Source organism: Aythya ferina, assembly GCF_964211825.1.
Source record: "Aythya ferina genome assembly, chromosome: 10".
In the NCBI taxonomy this organism is placed as follows: Eukaryota; Metazoa; Chordata; class Aves; order Anseriformes; family Anatidae; genus Aythya; species Aythya ferina.
The window spans coordinates 17,985,178-18,001,066 of record NC_140306.1 but is presented as its reverse complement, the minus strand read 5'-3'; the positions used below and the strand labels follow the sequence as shown (position 1 = coordinate 18,001,066).

At 38.3% G+C, this 15,889-nt stretch overlaps 1 protein-coding gene across 5 annotated transcripts in view; it reads right to left on the bottom strand.

Annotated features, from left to right (window-relative positions):
- CFAP92 (cilia and flagella associated protein 92 (putative)) overlaps positions 1 to 15,889 on the bottom strand; it is a 100,262-nt gene that overhangs the window by 2,135 nt on the left and 82,238 nt on the right. For 4 of the 5 annotated variants that reach the window (XM_084530592.1, XM_084530590.1, XM_084530591.1 and 1 more), the window contains 9 exons: positions 14,372 to 15,255; positions 12,435 to 12,629; positions 8,964 to 9,261; positions 6,945 to 7,109; positions 6,050 to 6,262; positions 4,404 to 4,533; positions 3,087 to 3,268; positions 1,559 to 1,758; positions 393 to 523 (listed from right to left, as the gene is read on the bottom strand). In XM_084530592.1, the coding sequence (XP_084386718.1) occupies positions 393 to 523; positions 1,559 to 1,758; positions 3,087 to 3,268; positions 4,404 to 4,533; positions 6,050 to 6,262; positions 6,945 to 7,109; positions 8,964 to 9,261; positions 12,435 to 12,629; positions 14,372 to 15,255 (2,398 nt within the window). The remainder of the gene's footprint in view (positions 1 to 392; positions 524 to 1,558; positions 1,759 to 3,086; positions 3,269 to 4,403; positions 4,534 to 6,049; positions 6,263 to 6,944; positions 7,110 to 8,963; positions 9,262 to 12,434; positions 12,630 to 14,371; positions 15,256 to 15,889) is intronic. The other variant, XM_084530593.1, reaches the window with a different exon arrangement.

Sequence of the window (15,889 nt, the reverse complement as noted above, 5' to 3'; positions counted from 1 at the left end):
TCTCTCATGGCCCCGGCCTTACACTTACTTAGCCATTGTTGTTTGTTTTATTTTTAATAAAAACAAACTTTATTTAAAGATACATTAGATATCATCTAAACAAATGTCATGACGATACATTTATCAGAAACATTATTCAAACTTGATGCCTATTTACACTTTTTTTTTTTTTAACCTAGCCTCTTAGTAATCTCCAAACACAGTGTAGTTACCTCCTACCTCAGCAAGTCAGTTTTATCCTGTGACACAGGATAAACACTTAAGAAACCGTCCTACTTGGCTTAGGGAAGTATTTGCTGGCCAGATTTCATTAAGAAGGCAATTATTTTATGTCACAGGTACGTTTACCAATTCTCTGGCATTTGCTAAGTGCTTTCTGTTTACCAAGTTACCTGTATCTAGAGTAACAGCTGGCTCTGGCATTTCATTCTGGAGAGGATCTTCCTGTTCTGCACTGATAGCAGTGTGTCCTCTTGCTGATTGGTCACGCTTGTAAATAAGTGAATGTTTATAGCAAAATAAACTGGAATGGAAAAAAAAAGTCACTCGTATTAGGCTGCATCCTTTAATCTACAGGTCTCTAAATTAACAGTTGTGACACTTCTTCAGCGAACAAACACATTTACCAAACTCCACTGGATCTGTTAAATTTGTGGTACTACCCAACAAGCTTGCCACACATATCAATTACTATGTTACTTCATTCCTGTTGCTTGACTCAGGAGCCATTGCTCAGTTCAGTCTGCTGTTGAACCTACTAGAATATCAGGTTCAGCCTCACAACTAATGAGCAATCGGTTTGCAAGTTGACACCTAAAAAAGCTGACGTCTGACCTCATTTAGCATGACTTACAGCAAGTGTGGGAGTCTGGAAGAGTACAGCAAAAACAATACATGCATGAAGCACAGCAGTATCTTAGAAGATGGGCTTGCATGAGAGCAAAATAACAAATAATCTCCCGCACTAAGGAATAATACACGCATTAAACCATTGTACATTCCTTCATATGTAACTGAGTTAGTAACTAAAAGTTTCCTGTTAATTCTAGATTTGTTTGGTGGCCTAGTCTAGAAAGGTCAAACATGAAATGTGTTCAAATATCTAGCAGTGTAATTAAACTATAAAGGTATGAATTGCTCGGCAAGAACAAGGCTTTGTATTGCTTAGATTAGAAAGGCTGCAGACCACACAGTCTCCAGTGTAATCTCACTTAAACGTAAACTGAAGTTCCAGCGCCGCTGACAGTACTGTGGGAAGAGCCGGTGACTATGTTGGTACTGCACAGTGACACCCAGGGCAAGTAATGACCAGTGGCAAACTCTCTTCCTTGATTATGGGGTTGGACATCAAAGGTCAGCCTCCCAAAAACACCAAGCTGTCTCCTACAGAACCGGTTCCATTTGGATACACCCTAAAATTAATCAACCTAGTCATGTATACTACACTATCTTCATACTGTAACACCTGACATACACTATGTAAAATGATTTGGGAGCCTTTAACATAGTAGGTCCCTTTTCCCACATTCAGTGCTTTCTAGCAATTAGGTTGGCTTACTTGAAATCTGCTCCTTTGAGTTTTTCAAACACCTTCCGCTCTCTGTTGTGGCAGGGAATAATATTCTTGCTCCACTTCAGGCTGTGCTGACCTTCAGGGCCTGGTACAAAGCCATAACAGATGCTCTTCCTCTTGCCTGGTAGAACGGCCACAATGTTTTGAGAGGGTTGATTGTCCAACACCGACAGGGCTGGGATAGGCTAGGATAAGAAAACACGCTTGGTTCTGGAGGGCCTCCACTTCCCTTTTTACCCCCTCTCCTCCTCGCTTGTTTCTTAGCTAGTAGACCACTGGTAGTTCTTGCCTTAGGAAAGGGATGTTTTCACAAATCAACAATTTTGTAACACAGGACAGAAATGTCATCCTGTGGGCTACACCAAGAAGCCTTGGAAATGTGTTTGTTTAAGAAACATTGGCTATGACAGACTTGTATGTCTGATAGCCATAAGCAGAATGTCATGAAGTGCAAGCTGTAACTTATATAAAATAATAGTATTATTTATACGCAGACTAGCATAAAAAAGGTTGTGTATTGAAATTACAGGAAACAGGCAGAGTCCAAGATGAACACATTTCATATTTTGAACAGCCAAATCAAAGCAGAAGGCAAAGCACAAAGCAGGATTCAGTTCAAAGCCTGACACTAACTTGAGGAGGCCAGGCAGCTTGCTGCTGTGTCCATTTAATGCAAGAACTGGCATCCAGAGTATTATTTAAAAAACAGAAGGGGAGGCATCAGCCTCAGAGGTTTAACTCTGCTTGTGTTATGGACATTCTCATAGTTTCTCTTTTTTGTTTGTTTGTTTTTGTTTTTGTTTTTTCCTAGAGCATTTGTAGCCAACAGTTTCACTCTCTTTGATCAAAACTGGCTTTAAAAGCATGCTCAGTGTTTGGGTCAGTCATTTATATGTAAGCACTGACTATGATTCAGCCAACAAAAGAACAGTTAGGTGCAGGCCACCCATACAGCTTTTCATATTTATGAGCACAAATCCTTTCATCTTCCAAAACTGAGGTGTCTGTGTGTGATTTTTGCACCAACAGGCTGATATGCAATGCTCAGGAAGTCTATACAAAGCTATGGTAATCAAAAGAGCACATGGTGAGGCATTTGGCATGCAGCCAACAGAAGTCCCTTAACCCCTAGATTTCATTAGGGGACAGTACAATTTCTTTTAAAGCTGCTAAGCCAGCTGGCAAAAAATTGTTCTTCCTTTCTCACCCTCTGCACGCGGACAGGCAAGTTAGTTAACTGACCAGAAATCCCCCCCATACTCCACTATCTCTGACTAACACAGAAAAGAATTAAAAAATAAAAATAATATTATTTTTCTGCCCTGTCTGATGTTTTTCTAAGGCTTTTGTAAGGTTGAGTCAACCAATTTGATCAGCATCAATTTAACAAATATTTTTACTTCAAAAGCTACTGTGCTGAATTGTCATTATCTGCCTGCCACAAAGTACAGGAGTGTTGTTGCTGCACAAAGGTAGGTGCCAAGATCAGTACCCACAGGCAGTCACCCTTTACCTTCAAAATTAGTCCTGGCTTCCTGAGTGAGAATTTCCGAGGTTCATCTTTCAGAAGTCCTTGGAGCTTCTGTAGCTGACAACTGGCTCTTGGCCCGCGTGTGGATAATTCAGCTGCAGCAGAGCACCGGTCAACTTTCAGCTTGGTATCATCAAATGCAGTTTGCACAACCTGAGTAGCATCTTCACAAGATCAACAACAGATTGTAAAAGAAAAAGCAGACAATAGAAATCAGTTAGATGGAAAAGATAAAAACTTTTGAATGTTTGAACAAGGATACTAAAAGCTTGCTATTGCCAGGAACAACCTTTCTCACAAGGATTCAGCCAGAACAGCTGATAATGGTATTAGAATAATGGCTGGTGCCTCACAGCAAAGACAATTCACAGTCCTGTAAGCTCCATGAAACACATGGAAGTGAAATTAATCCTGTCTAATTTCAAAAGCATTTCTCTGACAGAAGCACTTGAGAAGAACTGCACTAACCAAGTAACCAAGCGTTTTGCAAGCTACAGGGTAATGTACCACCAGAAAACTTGTCAAAGAGCAACAATTCCAGTAACAACGACAAAGCTATTATTTTCTACACTCCAGTGACTCTCAAGGGGTTCTGGACAAAAAGATACACATGGTCAACTTTTCAAAATACTTTTGAAATACTAGAGTACTATTCTAGTGTTCTAGAATTAGTACCAGATACTAGTTCTAGTATTCTAGAATAGTATCCTATTCTATTTCTAGAAATAGAGTATTACTACATTCATAATTAAATGCAAATTTTTCTTTCACTGTTTACAGGTGAACAGGGGGTTACGTACACCAACCACTTCACCAACGCACACACTCCAGGCTGCTGTGCTGATAGCAAGCAAATTTAACTGGCTCGTCTCAGGCCCCCTCTGGACTCATTTTCTGGTATTGTCATCTGTGAGGTAGCTTTTGTCTGAGCTTGATAGCAACAAAAGCTGATTGTTACCAATCCCTACGTACAAAGGAAGATCGGGCAGCCAACAGAGCTAGCTTTACAGAAGAATAAGCCATGAAGGCTCTGCACCCTTCTGTCATACGATACTGTAGACGAAGGAACTCAGGCTAAGAAGTTAAAAGACTGGAGGGGTAAAATCAGGGTATGGTGAAGGCCTTACATCCTACATGTCATTTGCTTGAGAGTGAACATTTTTGCAGTCCATGGATCTCCCTGATAAACCTCTTGGAGTTCACACTTCTTTTAGATGGCAGAACTGAACAGGCTTCAGGACCGTATGTCAGAGCTTCAAGTTGAAAGCTTTGGGATGAGCCATTCAACAGACACGTTACCTGTCAGTGGGGCTGTGGTCACGGGTGGCTTTGTGTAGAGATCAAAATCAATGTGCCGTTTGTCCCAGCTCCATCTGTCTCGTGACAGCACCGGTTCCTTGTTAGCATACAGAACATTCGCCTGCCATTTCTAAATTAAATTTGAACCCCATTAAGTAGCCAGGCTAAAATCACAAGGGAGGAGTCACAAAAAATAAGTTAGCTAGATTTCTGGGCGATGAGCTAACAGGTGCCAGACTTTGCTACACAAGACCACTTCTCTCTGCAAGCAGCTTTTCAGCTTGTTCTGCGTACACTACAAACGTGGCAGGAATATTCATTCTCACAATGGTGAAATACAGCTCAACTTTTTGTGGCCCTCTGACTACTTGCTGATGAAATACAGGTTAGATTAATCAGACTAAACTATCCTTCCTAAAGGAATTACTTACTACAAAGTAATTCCCACTCTGTTGTTTGCCCCGTATTTTCAATGTTTTACCTAAAACTGTGCAGCTAAAGAATAGCTGAGCAAGGGCTGAAACTGCATGGCAATATTGTAGGAAACTAGACAAACTCCAAGAACCTGTTTACCTCCCACAGATGTGACAAATGAGGCACACATTCTGTGTTTGACAAGAAAAACAGAAATGCCTGTAGAAGCAATGTATGGAAATCAGACTGCTTCCGAATGGGATCCTAGTTTTCTGCTTTTGTTTGATCCACCTTTCTGGTAACACATAAATTCAGAATCAAACTCCATTACCAAAACAATGCTGGTCATGTCTGTGAGGTCCCTGTTTGAGCAGAGGGAGCCTCCTTCCTACTTTCTCTCAATGTCACAGCTGGCACTGATGCTACCCAGCTACTGACACTGCCAGGTTACACTTAGTGTCATTCAGGGTACGACATCAGCTCTCTTCCCCTCTCTCATCCCACCCATAGGTGCCAATGGTCAATACCAGGCAACCCTTAATCCCACACCAAACGTCACAGTCTCCCATTTACTTCAGTTCAGTAACTCTGGAGTCAATCAATGGCTCCTGCACTGTAAGCCTGCTACTCATTTTGCTACCCCTTTTTCAGCTTGTCAAGTTTTCCATCCTGTACTGCCCGGCTTCCCTCCTCTGTTTCACCTCTTCAACAAAAGACACCAAAAATCACACCACACTAACTTGTTTCGGTTACTCTTGATCAGCAAAACTTCTCTCTCCATCAAGAGAAGGTACATTCCCCAGCACCACGGGACAGAAGAAAGCACTCTGTTTTCATGAACTCTTTCACTTCAGCTACACTCTAACCTTTTTGAGAAACTTATTTTCATTTGTAGGAAAACAAGTGTGGTAAATAAAGTCTGAAAAATTAAATGACCCCACTTGTACATGTAAATCAAAACATCATACACTCTGTTAATACCTATTAAAACCCGTTTAATACTGGCAAATAGGTTTTGTGTACGTGTTCAGAGCATTTGTGTATCCAGACAATCACCTGGGTGAGCTAGGTTCTGATGTACCCAAACTGCAAATACAGCTGTCACCCTCAAAAGAGCTTGCCTGGGCTGTATCCCTCAAGAGCAACTTCCAAATGCTAAAGCAGTCTACCTCTTGCAAGTATCCTAAAATGCTTCAGTTCACTTTGGACAATTCATTTAAGTTTAATGTTACCTGGCTTAACTCCTCCAGACGTGCCTCATCAGGCATCCGAGGGTGCAGGTTGCTTTCAATACTGCTCTTAAATCCAGGAAATACAAATCCATGTGGTGACAGCCACATGCTCTTGGATTTTGCAAAGGATTCCTTACAGGCAGCAACCACATCAACTGGGTCAAATGTAGCTGACAGGTACTCAGGACAGTAAGTGAATCTGTTCTTTGGTTCCTACCAAAAAAAAAAAAAAAAAAGTTTGTTTGGGTTAATGTGAACTTCCCTTTGCTGGGAGAGGAGAACATTTCCCTGAAAAGTACAATCTAAGACAGAACCAGCACCATTTTGTTACTTAAGGCTTCTACTAATCATAGATCAAAATTATACAGGGAGAAGAACCATCATGAAATACTCAGAGAAAATAATTCTTAAATTTTGTTCTATTATGATCCAAGAATCAATTTACTATCAGGTGTTTTAATGGGATCTCTGAAAAATAATCACAGAATGACAAAAAAAAAAAAAAAAAGCAGATAAAAATGTGAAAAAAGCAGATAAATGTGACTCTTCAAATGTATTCTTAAATACTTTCTCCAAATCACTTTATATTGCATACTTCAACATTGCAATTACTCAAATTCTCCCACTTACAAATGTGTGGGACTCCAAACTGGAAATATTACCAAAGTCCACACTCAAAATTAGAGTCCAAGTCATGGGGAATAGACAACCTGACTATAATGCACAACATTAAGAGCAGAATTTCACACAGCAAAAAAGAACACCACATCTGGTGTACCAACTTCCCACCCTATGTACTAATACAGAAGTTACCAATGTATACCTATTTAATTCATCTCTCCTTTAACACTGCACATGTCAAGCTAAGATCTTCCATTTACATGTCTCAGTTCACCTTTGCCATTTCTTGGCGAAGATATTTCTTTGCAAGTTCTGCAGAATTCAGGCTCTGAGAGCTGTAATTATGAACAGATTTGCCATCAACAGGATAAATCCTGAAAGCTTCAAACTTTGCCTTTTTCATCTTTCCTTTAAGTTGACATATAGCATCAACGTTAGCCTGCAAATAGAGATTACATGTGAGTTCTGCATGAATTGGGAATGCAGAGTGTGACAAAAAAATTACAAACAAGCAACCAATACTGTAAACATTAAAAAACTTTAAAAAGACATTAACATTTTAAAACCCTACGTTTATATATTTACTGCTCAACAGTTCTTTGTTATTAAAATAATCAATAAAAAGACTTTATTATTTTTTTTTTAAAAGCACCATTTTTTCCTACAGATTAGTCTCTCATTTCATCCTTGCACATGACGTGCTGTGAGACATTAGTCAGTGCATTAGCAGTGCACTGGAAACAAGCACTCACCAGAGAATGACTTCTACTGCAGATCTAAAGAGCTGCTCTGGAGCAGATGCTGGTCTTAATCAGATGAAATAAGATTAGTTCTTTTCATTTCTATGATTTTATTAACACCCCAGCAATTACAGTTACATGTATAACAATATTCATTATGACTCTTCAAATTTCTCTGCTGACACGGTGTAGTTAAACCCTCATACCTTTTCGTTCACTTAAGAACATTATTCAACTGTGTTTACTGCAGTTATGGCTTTGAATTCAGACTTTGACACAACAGATAATTACAGCAAAAGGGGTAAACTGCGTTTTGGATATCAGCTCCCTGTGACAACATTGAAAAGCTCCCTATTCTATTCAGTTCTTTAACTCCAAAATATATTTTTTTTTACATCAAAAAGTCTGAAAATGTTACTTTATCAGCTATTAAAAGAGTATTTCATATTTTCTCATCTACAGAGGACTTCCCAGTCCTCTTTCTCTCTTGATTCAAAAGCATGTATAAAATGAAAACTGGTTAAAACATGTATACTGGGAAGACTGCAAACTTCAGAGAAAAAAAAAAATTACCTTACATATAACCTACATAGAATACTTGGGCCAAAGAGTGCTGCTGCTTGCATCCTCCTGTGATGGTATAAATACAAGTACCAGGAACAGTTAACTTAAGATTGTTTTCTTTTCTAGCCTCATCTGATATTCCTTTACCAACTGACCAAATGTGAAAAAGGAAATACTTGGAAGTTAAATGTCTCTCAGTAACTCCAGGACAGTACCCTCATGTAGAAGCATAGCTTTTGATGTCAGGGAAAACCTCTTTGTATTAAAAACATTCACAACTATTCTTCACAAACCATGGGATGGCTAGAGTGTTCATCTAAGCAATGTACTCCAAAACACTTCAGACTCCCTGGAAACATACATTATCTTTCTTCTTGGATGTCTGTTTGCACAGGAAAGGTTTTAGTTTCAGTGTGTTTTCCCTGAGGCAACAGGAGGGGCATATGGCTGCTGGTAACAAGCCAGAAGATGTAATAAAAGTCTTCAAAATTTCTTTAAAATTCAACTCTGGCTGCAACTGCTGGTTTTATTTAGTTATTTGTTCTGGTTGTCCAAACACAAGCAGGTATTTTTCAGGGCAAGAGAAGGAAACAGAATTTTTATATGAGCTTAGCTGGCCTGGTCCCACACAGCAGGGGAAGCCTGTGTAACATGCTAAAGCACACTGAGGGAGCTATGGAGAAGAAAAGGACAAAGAAAAATAGAAACCAATCTCAAAACAAAAATGGCAAATCCTTTAAACAATTAGTTCCCTTACCACTCACACACCATCTCCTCTCTTTACTCTAAGCACTAGAATTGCTTTTCCCCTTGAGAAATGGTTACATATGCACAAAAATTTACTGTGCACTTTTTAATAATGTTGTTACAATACCTACAAAGACCTCAGAAAAGTTTTTAAGTCTAATGAGCCACTGTTTCAAGAGAAGGAGGAGGTAATTAAGGATATGAAGTTTTGCTAGGCTTGCTTCTCATGCCTCACTACTCACCCTAATGTGGTTTCTCTCAGAAGACATTTTTTCTGCCATTTCTTTCTTCCACTGCACATACTTTTCATTGTAGTTGTCTAATGAAGAATATACTGTCTTTTTCTCTCTGCTAAGTTTTCCCAATAGTATACAAGCATCTGAGGAAAACAAGGGCACAGGAGGTTTCCAAGTGAAGAGATCCTCATCAGGTAATGGTACTCCATACTCTTGACTCAAGACTCTGATCATTTCTGCTGAGGGCAGCAGGTCCCCATGAATCACATCCCTCAACCTCTTACACTGACAGAGGTAACTGAGCCTACAAACAGACATCAGCGTGTTATTAGTTTACAAAATTTTTACTGCAATCAAATCATTACAATTAAAATTACTGGGAGAAAAACAACACAACCTTCTTGAAATGTCTGTTACGAAGTTCAGGTCAGCTCAGTCATGCTAGTATTTGGCAGCAACAAAGAAGGTTAACAGTTAAATAAAACTATGAGGAAGAGTCTAGGAATGTTGCTGACACTAGAATTAGCTACAAGAGAAATGATTAATTGCTGAATTTCTCTACTCTCCAACTGGAAAGGCAATAAAGCAAATTCTCTTCATGCACACTGGTTCTAGTGCATGATCCATACTTATGCTGAACACCCACTATATCTACCCTGCCTTGCCTCTTTTACATCTCATTCTGATCAACTTTTATCCTATGTGCTATTCATGATATTTACCTCACACGAAAGTCACATTTAATTTCTTTTCAGTAAATTTGGCCTGCAAAGCCTAGCATTAATGCAAAGGTGGTTCTAAACACATGACAGCTACAGAACACTATGTGCACACACTCTGCACAGAGTCACATAAATTCCCAGCCTCTCTGGCTCAGGCCATAGCAAAGGCCATGAAATAGCAATTTAGCTGATAACCCAATATAATTTTAGGATTCCTTCCTAAAACTGGAAGTTTATTCACTCTTTTCTTACATAACCATTTATTTGGGGAGAGTAACTACAAAGATCTGCATTGTAAAATTGCCTCAAATGCATTACTTTCTTATCATTATTTCAGAGCAATATATACAACTAATAAAATTAATTTCAAAGTTGCATCAGCATTAATAACTGAAACTGAGTTTATATTAGTACATAAAAACCAAAATTGACCACTTTGCACATTAAACATGTTTGTTAGTGTTTCTACCATTAAAATTACTGTTTTGGCTAATGCTAGCAGAAGGAAATGTATCAAGAAGCAGCAGTTTCTGCTCTGCACACATTAAACCACGGACTGACCTCAACAAAAAAAAAAAAAGCCATAAAAAAGCAGTCCTGCAAGTTAGAGACTCTCTTGAACACAGTTCACCGTCTGCATATGCCAGTGAAGAATTTGTTTGTATTTCTTTGCATAATTACTGACACAGAATGAGGCTATGGCAAAAAGGACTGACGTGCTAGAAGCCTGGCGGCTGTCTCTTCCACTCAGTGTGGCAGACACGATTCACTCATCTGTGATGGCAGGTTGCTGAGAAGAGTGTGTTTCTAGAAGAACACTGTTCTTAGCTACTGAAGTAGCTTAACTGCAGCTCTCTGATTTCATAGCAACGACTACTATGAAGTATAGTGATCATTCTTGCAGCCTCACCTCTTTCTATAGGAAGAATAACCACTTGGCATTTAAAATTACCCCATCCACCCCAAAACCTTTATTTTCAGAGCAGGAACCTCACCTGCAGCTATCTAGCAAGTTGTGCACAGCAGTAAATATGCTGAATTTTTTTTCCCCTGAAAGGAGATACTGCAATAAAATTCCAAAAGAAAATTAACCACCAAGTATCTGAAATATGCAGCATTACATTATGCTCTACCTCAAATATTTATTTAGCCAGTACATAGCTAAAGAAAGAAAGGTATCTGCTGAAGGGAAAAAAAAAAATAGAAAGGACTTTTATGAACACCACAGTGATGGCCACCAGTCACCTTCTTATTGCGTTCTTTTCCTCACTATCTCCTAGAATAAACTTGAAACAAATTACAGATACATGAAGAGGTTCACCTTTTATGTGCAGATCATTAAAATGAGTGAACTTCAGAACTTTAAGTGTAAAGTTAGAGGTTTTGCTCTTTGTTATCTCAATGAAGTTAAATTTCATTAGTCATCAGCAAATAAACATCTGTAACATATGTGGGTCAGCCAACAGGCAGAAACAGACAGGTTCATTAAACGAGCCTGCCAAATCAGAGCTGTACCGCATTTGTTTTCCAGCAACTGCCTAGGCAGTGTGACATATGCAAAATACAACTTGCAGTACGTGGGTAATCTAGACATAACACACATTATTGAATTAGTTTTAATAAAATGCAAGTATGTGGGAGGGCAAATGGGAAGGATGCTATGAGTTTGCATGTATATTAACACATTAACTATCACATAACATCACATTAAAATATTTTTTTATGAAATCAGATTGATGTCTAGGAGACATTTGCTCTTTTTTGTTTCAGGACTGAATATCCCCATTTATTTCCTACAACCTTTGCTGAATTTCAGTTCAGAAGTTAATTTAAACAAGCCAGTCATTTAATAGCAAGAAAGAAGGCAATCACAGTACATCTCTGCTTTCTAAACTCAAATTGCTTACAACAAAGATGGATGGGACCTTTTCCCACCTCTCAATAGATGTTTCTTAATTTAGAAAGAAACAAAAAGACACGCACATAAAACTTCTCATAGATTTATAAATTATATAGTGTATGCACGCGTGACTTCATCCACTCCTTTTTAATCCATCTCACAAGATGTAATGTCAAGATGTTTTAAGGCTCATAGCTGCAAACAGTTGCATGCTGACAAAGTGAGCAACATGGCAGAGATCCAGCAATAAATCATGCAACAAAACTCCAAAAGAAAAAGCCAGGAAGAGGAAATAGATTCTCTCCAACTCACGTTGAACTCTTCCTTTCTCCAATTACCTTACCAAAACTATTGGTACCGTTGATCCCCCACAAAGCGGGGAATTAAGAATTCCCCAATAAGTTCAAGTGACTTTCTGGCTCTATCAAGTCCTCCTCCTTTACTCAGTCCTATACCACTTTCTCTGAGAGAACAGAGCAGAGAATAAAATCCTTACCAGCTGATGCCTCTGACACCAGAATTTTCTTTCTTCTATTTCTGTTACAGTCAGGTATGTTCTGATCACTATCCTTCTGATAAACCCCTCTTCTTTTCTTTTGTACACATACATACATACATATATATATATATATGTAAATACTCACCACTATCCACTTAGCACTACATCAGTATTTAGTAAACCATGCTCTTCTGACTTACCATATCTCATCTAGAATCTGAACTACCCATCATGCCCACAGATTGCTTTCATCAGGGAAAAAATGAAAGAATATTACTATTTATGTGAAATATTCACTCTCCTTTCATAATATTTCACTTTTTAATTTCTTCACTACAAATCTAGAAGAGTCATACCTGGACAAGGCTTGGAAACATGCCCAGGAAATCATACCTCTGACATAAAGCAGAGGCTGTTTTACAATAGTGAAGAGGGGCATACAGAGGCAGAAATGATAAAAGATAGCTTCCAGGTCTGTATACAGGCGTTGACTGAAAGACAGTTGTGAATTATATAGTATTTCCAGTTGTCCATCTTCATGTCTGTAAGTCCTGTAACAGAGTACCCCAATGGCAAGGTTAAATCCATCAGCCCAAATCTCAGGTTTCCTCAGTTCTACAGTACAATTACCCTCTCTCATGAAACCGCCTTCCTTTTGTCCTTTCCATGGAATGTCTTATTCTACAGCCTTCCCTTCCCATGAACTGTTCTGAAAAAGTTACTATGGACAAAATCATAAAGACAATATCAAAATCTTTATACCATGAATGATTTGAACAGGTTTTCTTTTTAAACCACATCTGAAAGGAAGCTCATCTCAGTTTCATCTGTGCTATGCTCCTTAACAGCCTTATTATAGCTATACAAATGCATTATACAAATATTTCTACTAAATATATCAAGATTCACACTGCAACAGTAAAACAAAGCCTCAGTTTAGGTTACAGGTGACCACTCACAAGATGTGACTTTTCATGCAATAAATAATTTCAGTAATTGCAGTGAAGTGACTTGCAATGAAAAAAAAAAAAAATACCAGAAAGATTCAACATGTTACAGTGCTATATAAAAAAGATTATTTTTTAAACATGAGATGTGAGGAAGACCTTTTTGAATTTTTCATATTTTCCCTAAACATAAAGGTAGAAAAAGCTTGAACTCCAGCTTCTTCATCGTGACTTTGCTTTAGATCCTATGAAGTATTAGCAAACAATGATAGATATGACAGATGACAACAGATTTCCCACCATGCTCTCCCTTGGCCAAATTCAACTAGAAGTGTGTTTGTGTGCCCAGGACAGAGGTATGTGATGAACGCAAAAAGCACAGGGCTCCACATGGGTGTAAGTGATGTGAATTACATTAAAACAACACGTGCTATGTTAGTCGGGCGTGTACTTTGCACATTGTTTCTTTAAACTGTACTGCCTTTACTGTTCAGTTGCATCCTCAAGATGTGAAGTGCATTAATCTCATTTTTAAAATAGAGTTTAAAGGTGTTTTTTTTTGTTGTTTGTTTGTTTGTTTTCAATCATTCTCCTTGCCTTCTCTTCCAATTACATGTGAAAAATTGCAGAATTCACTTTGAGAAGCAACATCTTTCAGCTGCCTGTTTGGGTTTATAAGTACATTCCGTACCTTGTATCCATGCATCACTATATAGTTGTGATAATAAAACAAATTGCAACAAAAAAAGAAGATAGCTGTTGTGAAAGATTCTTTATATAATTTTACACATTTACTTTGTCGTCTACCACTACTCTCAAAGAAACTTGAAATTAGAACATTTCATAATTAACCTTATCTTCTTTCTTATGCATGCATACTGACTTATTACTGTAGCTAAGAGGAAGTACTATTAATAATTCAGTACACAGTTTTACATAAATTATCACCAATAAACATACTATCATCTTTATCTTCTGTTCTTTTATGTACAAGAAATATACTTCTCAATTACAAGCCTCAAGTCTAAGAACACTCAAATTAAACTTTTGAGGTTCATACCAGCTCTGAGCAAAATAATGGCCAGGATGAAAAAAAAAAAAAAAAAAAAAAAAAAAGGAAGATTAGGATGTTTTTGTTTAGAATTGTCAGACTATGGTGTTGTTCCCACAAACTATGTAGTACCTTAACAAAAAAAGTATGCTATGCCTCAACAGTTTTGAACTAGTCACTGAGACCGACATTAAATATCAGCTATGTACTTGACCATGTATCTTGTAAAGAAAGGGATGGGAGAGGTATAAATTAGATTAAAATCCCTGAATCTAAGGAAAAACTTCCCTCTTACCTTTCAAAGTGCCTATCCCAGAGTCTCTTGATTGCCTTGTCTTTTAATCCCTCCAAGACAAAGAGATGAGTTGCTCCATCCAGTAAGTGAAAACCAGTAAGAACATCCAACTCAGAAACCTTCTCAAGTGTGGTTTTCAGTATTAATGCAGCAAGAGCCATTCCAATTCTGTGTACAGGATAACTGTGCAGCTGGAGGGCATTAGCATTGATTTCTGTAATCTCTTCCACCAAATCATGTAATAAAGATGAATTACTGTAGCCAAAAATGTAGATTATATAACCGTATGGGCAATTTGTGACTTGGACATCAGCAATTTCTGCATGCATTCCCAATGGCACTGCTATTTCCACTTGTACTTTCAAAAGTGAGTCTGATTGTAGATAATGTCCCATAGGTAATAGAGAAGTATCAACAGATTCTGTTATTTTCTCATTTTTATCCTCCTTGTTGAAAGCACCTGTATTTGGAACTGAACAGCTATGAATGGGTGCACTGATAGCCAAAAACTTTTTACCCAACAACAGATCTGTTAGACTGACTTTAGCTACCCCATGTGGATGCCACACTTTGCTCTCCGTAAAAGAATTATAGATCGTGGATTTGCAAGCAGGGAGGCTCACCTTACCCACTTCATCTGCTTGATCCTCCCCAAACAAGCATGGCATTTTTGTGTTGTCTTCCATGATTCTATCCCGATCATGAACTTCAATTTCCAAAGGTGGACCTCTAAGATACCTCTGTAATTCCCCAGGTTTCATTGTTCCTGTTAGAAGTACATTTACATCTTTAAAATAAACGTGAGTTCCATGGATTTGCCCATGAGTTTGATGAGGTGGAAAGTTGTGAAATTTGTATTTGCAGTAGGTGGGAACACACAATCTCTAAAGAACAAAGAATAGGGAGAAACAGGTTATTTGCAGATTTATGTTTTCCTCTTTCTTTTTAACCTCACAGAACCATCAGCTTTTCTTCTAGAGAAGGTAGGGGGGATTTACTTCATGGCACAAACTGTGTGTTTCAAGGTAGCAAATAGGTAATTCTACATGCCTGGATCTTGGGTTTCGGGAATTAACTATGCCCTTCATTTGCTTGTCCTTTTTTGCTATTATCCAAAAACAAACAAACAAAAAAACAGTCTCCTTGTTTCTAGATCATTAAAGAAGCATGCAGGAGGGAACTGCAATGGTTCCTAGATCTCCCCACCTTCCACCACCCCACATTCATTTGTAGAGTTTGAGGCCTTAAAATAAATGCTTATAGCTTTAGTTAAGAAAATTCAACAGTTATCCAAACATACTATAAGGAATGGACAGTATGATCTCTGTTATTAGACATTTGGTTACTCATTTAGGGGGTAAATAACAGGATCCATTCCACAACACTCATGTTTTTTCCATGTAAGCGCTCATCAGCATTCCAGCAGCCTGCACGGAGAGAAGGCTCCTTGTCAAGGGCCACCCTGACAACTCCTGGCTTTCAACAATTCATGATTTCACCACATTTGGCAAGGGAAAC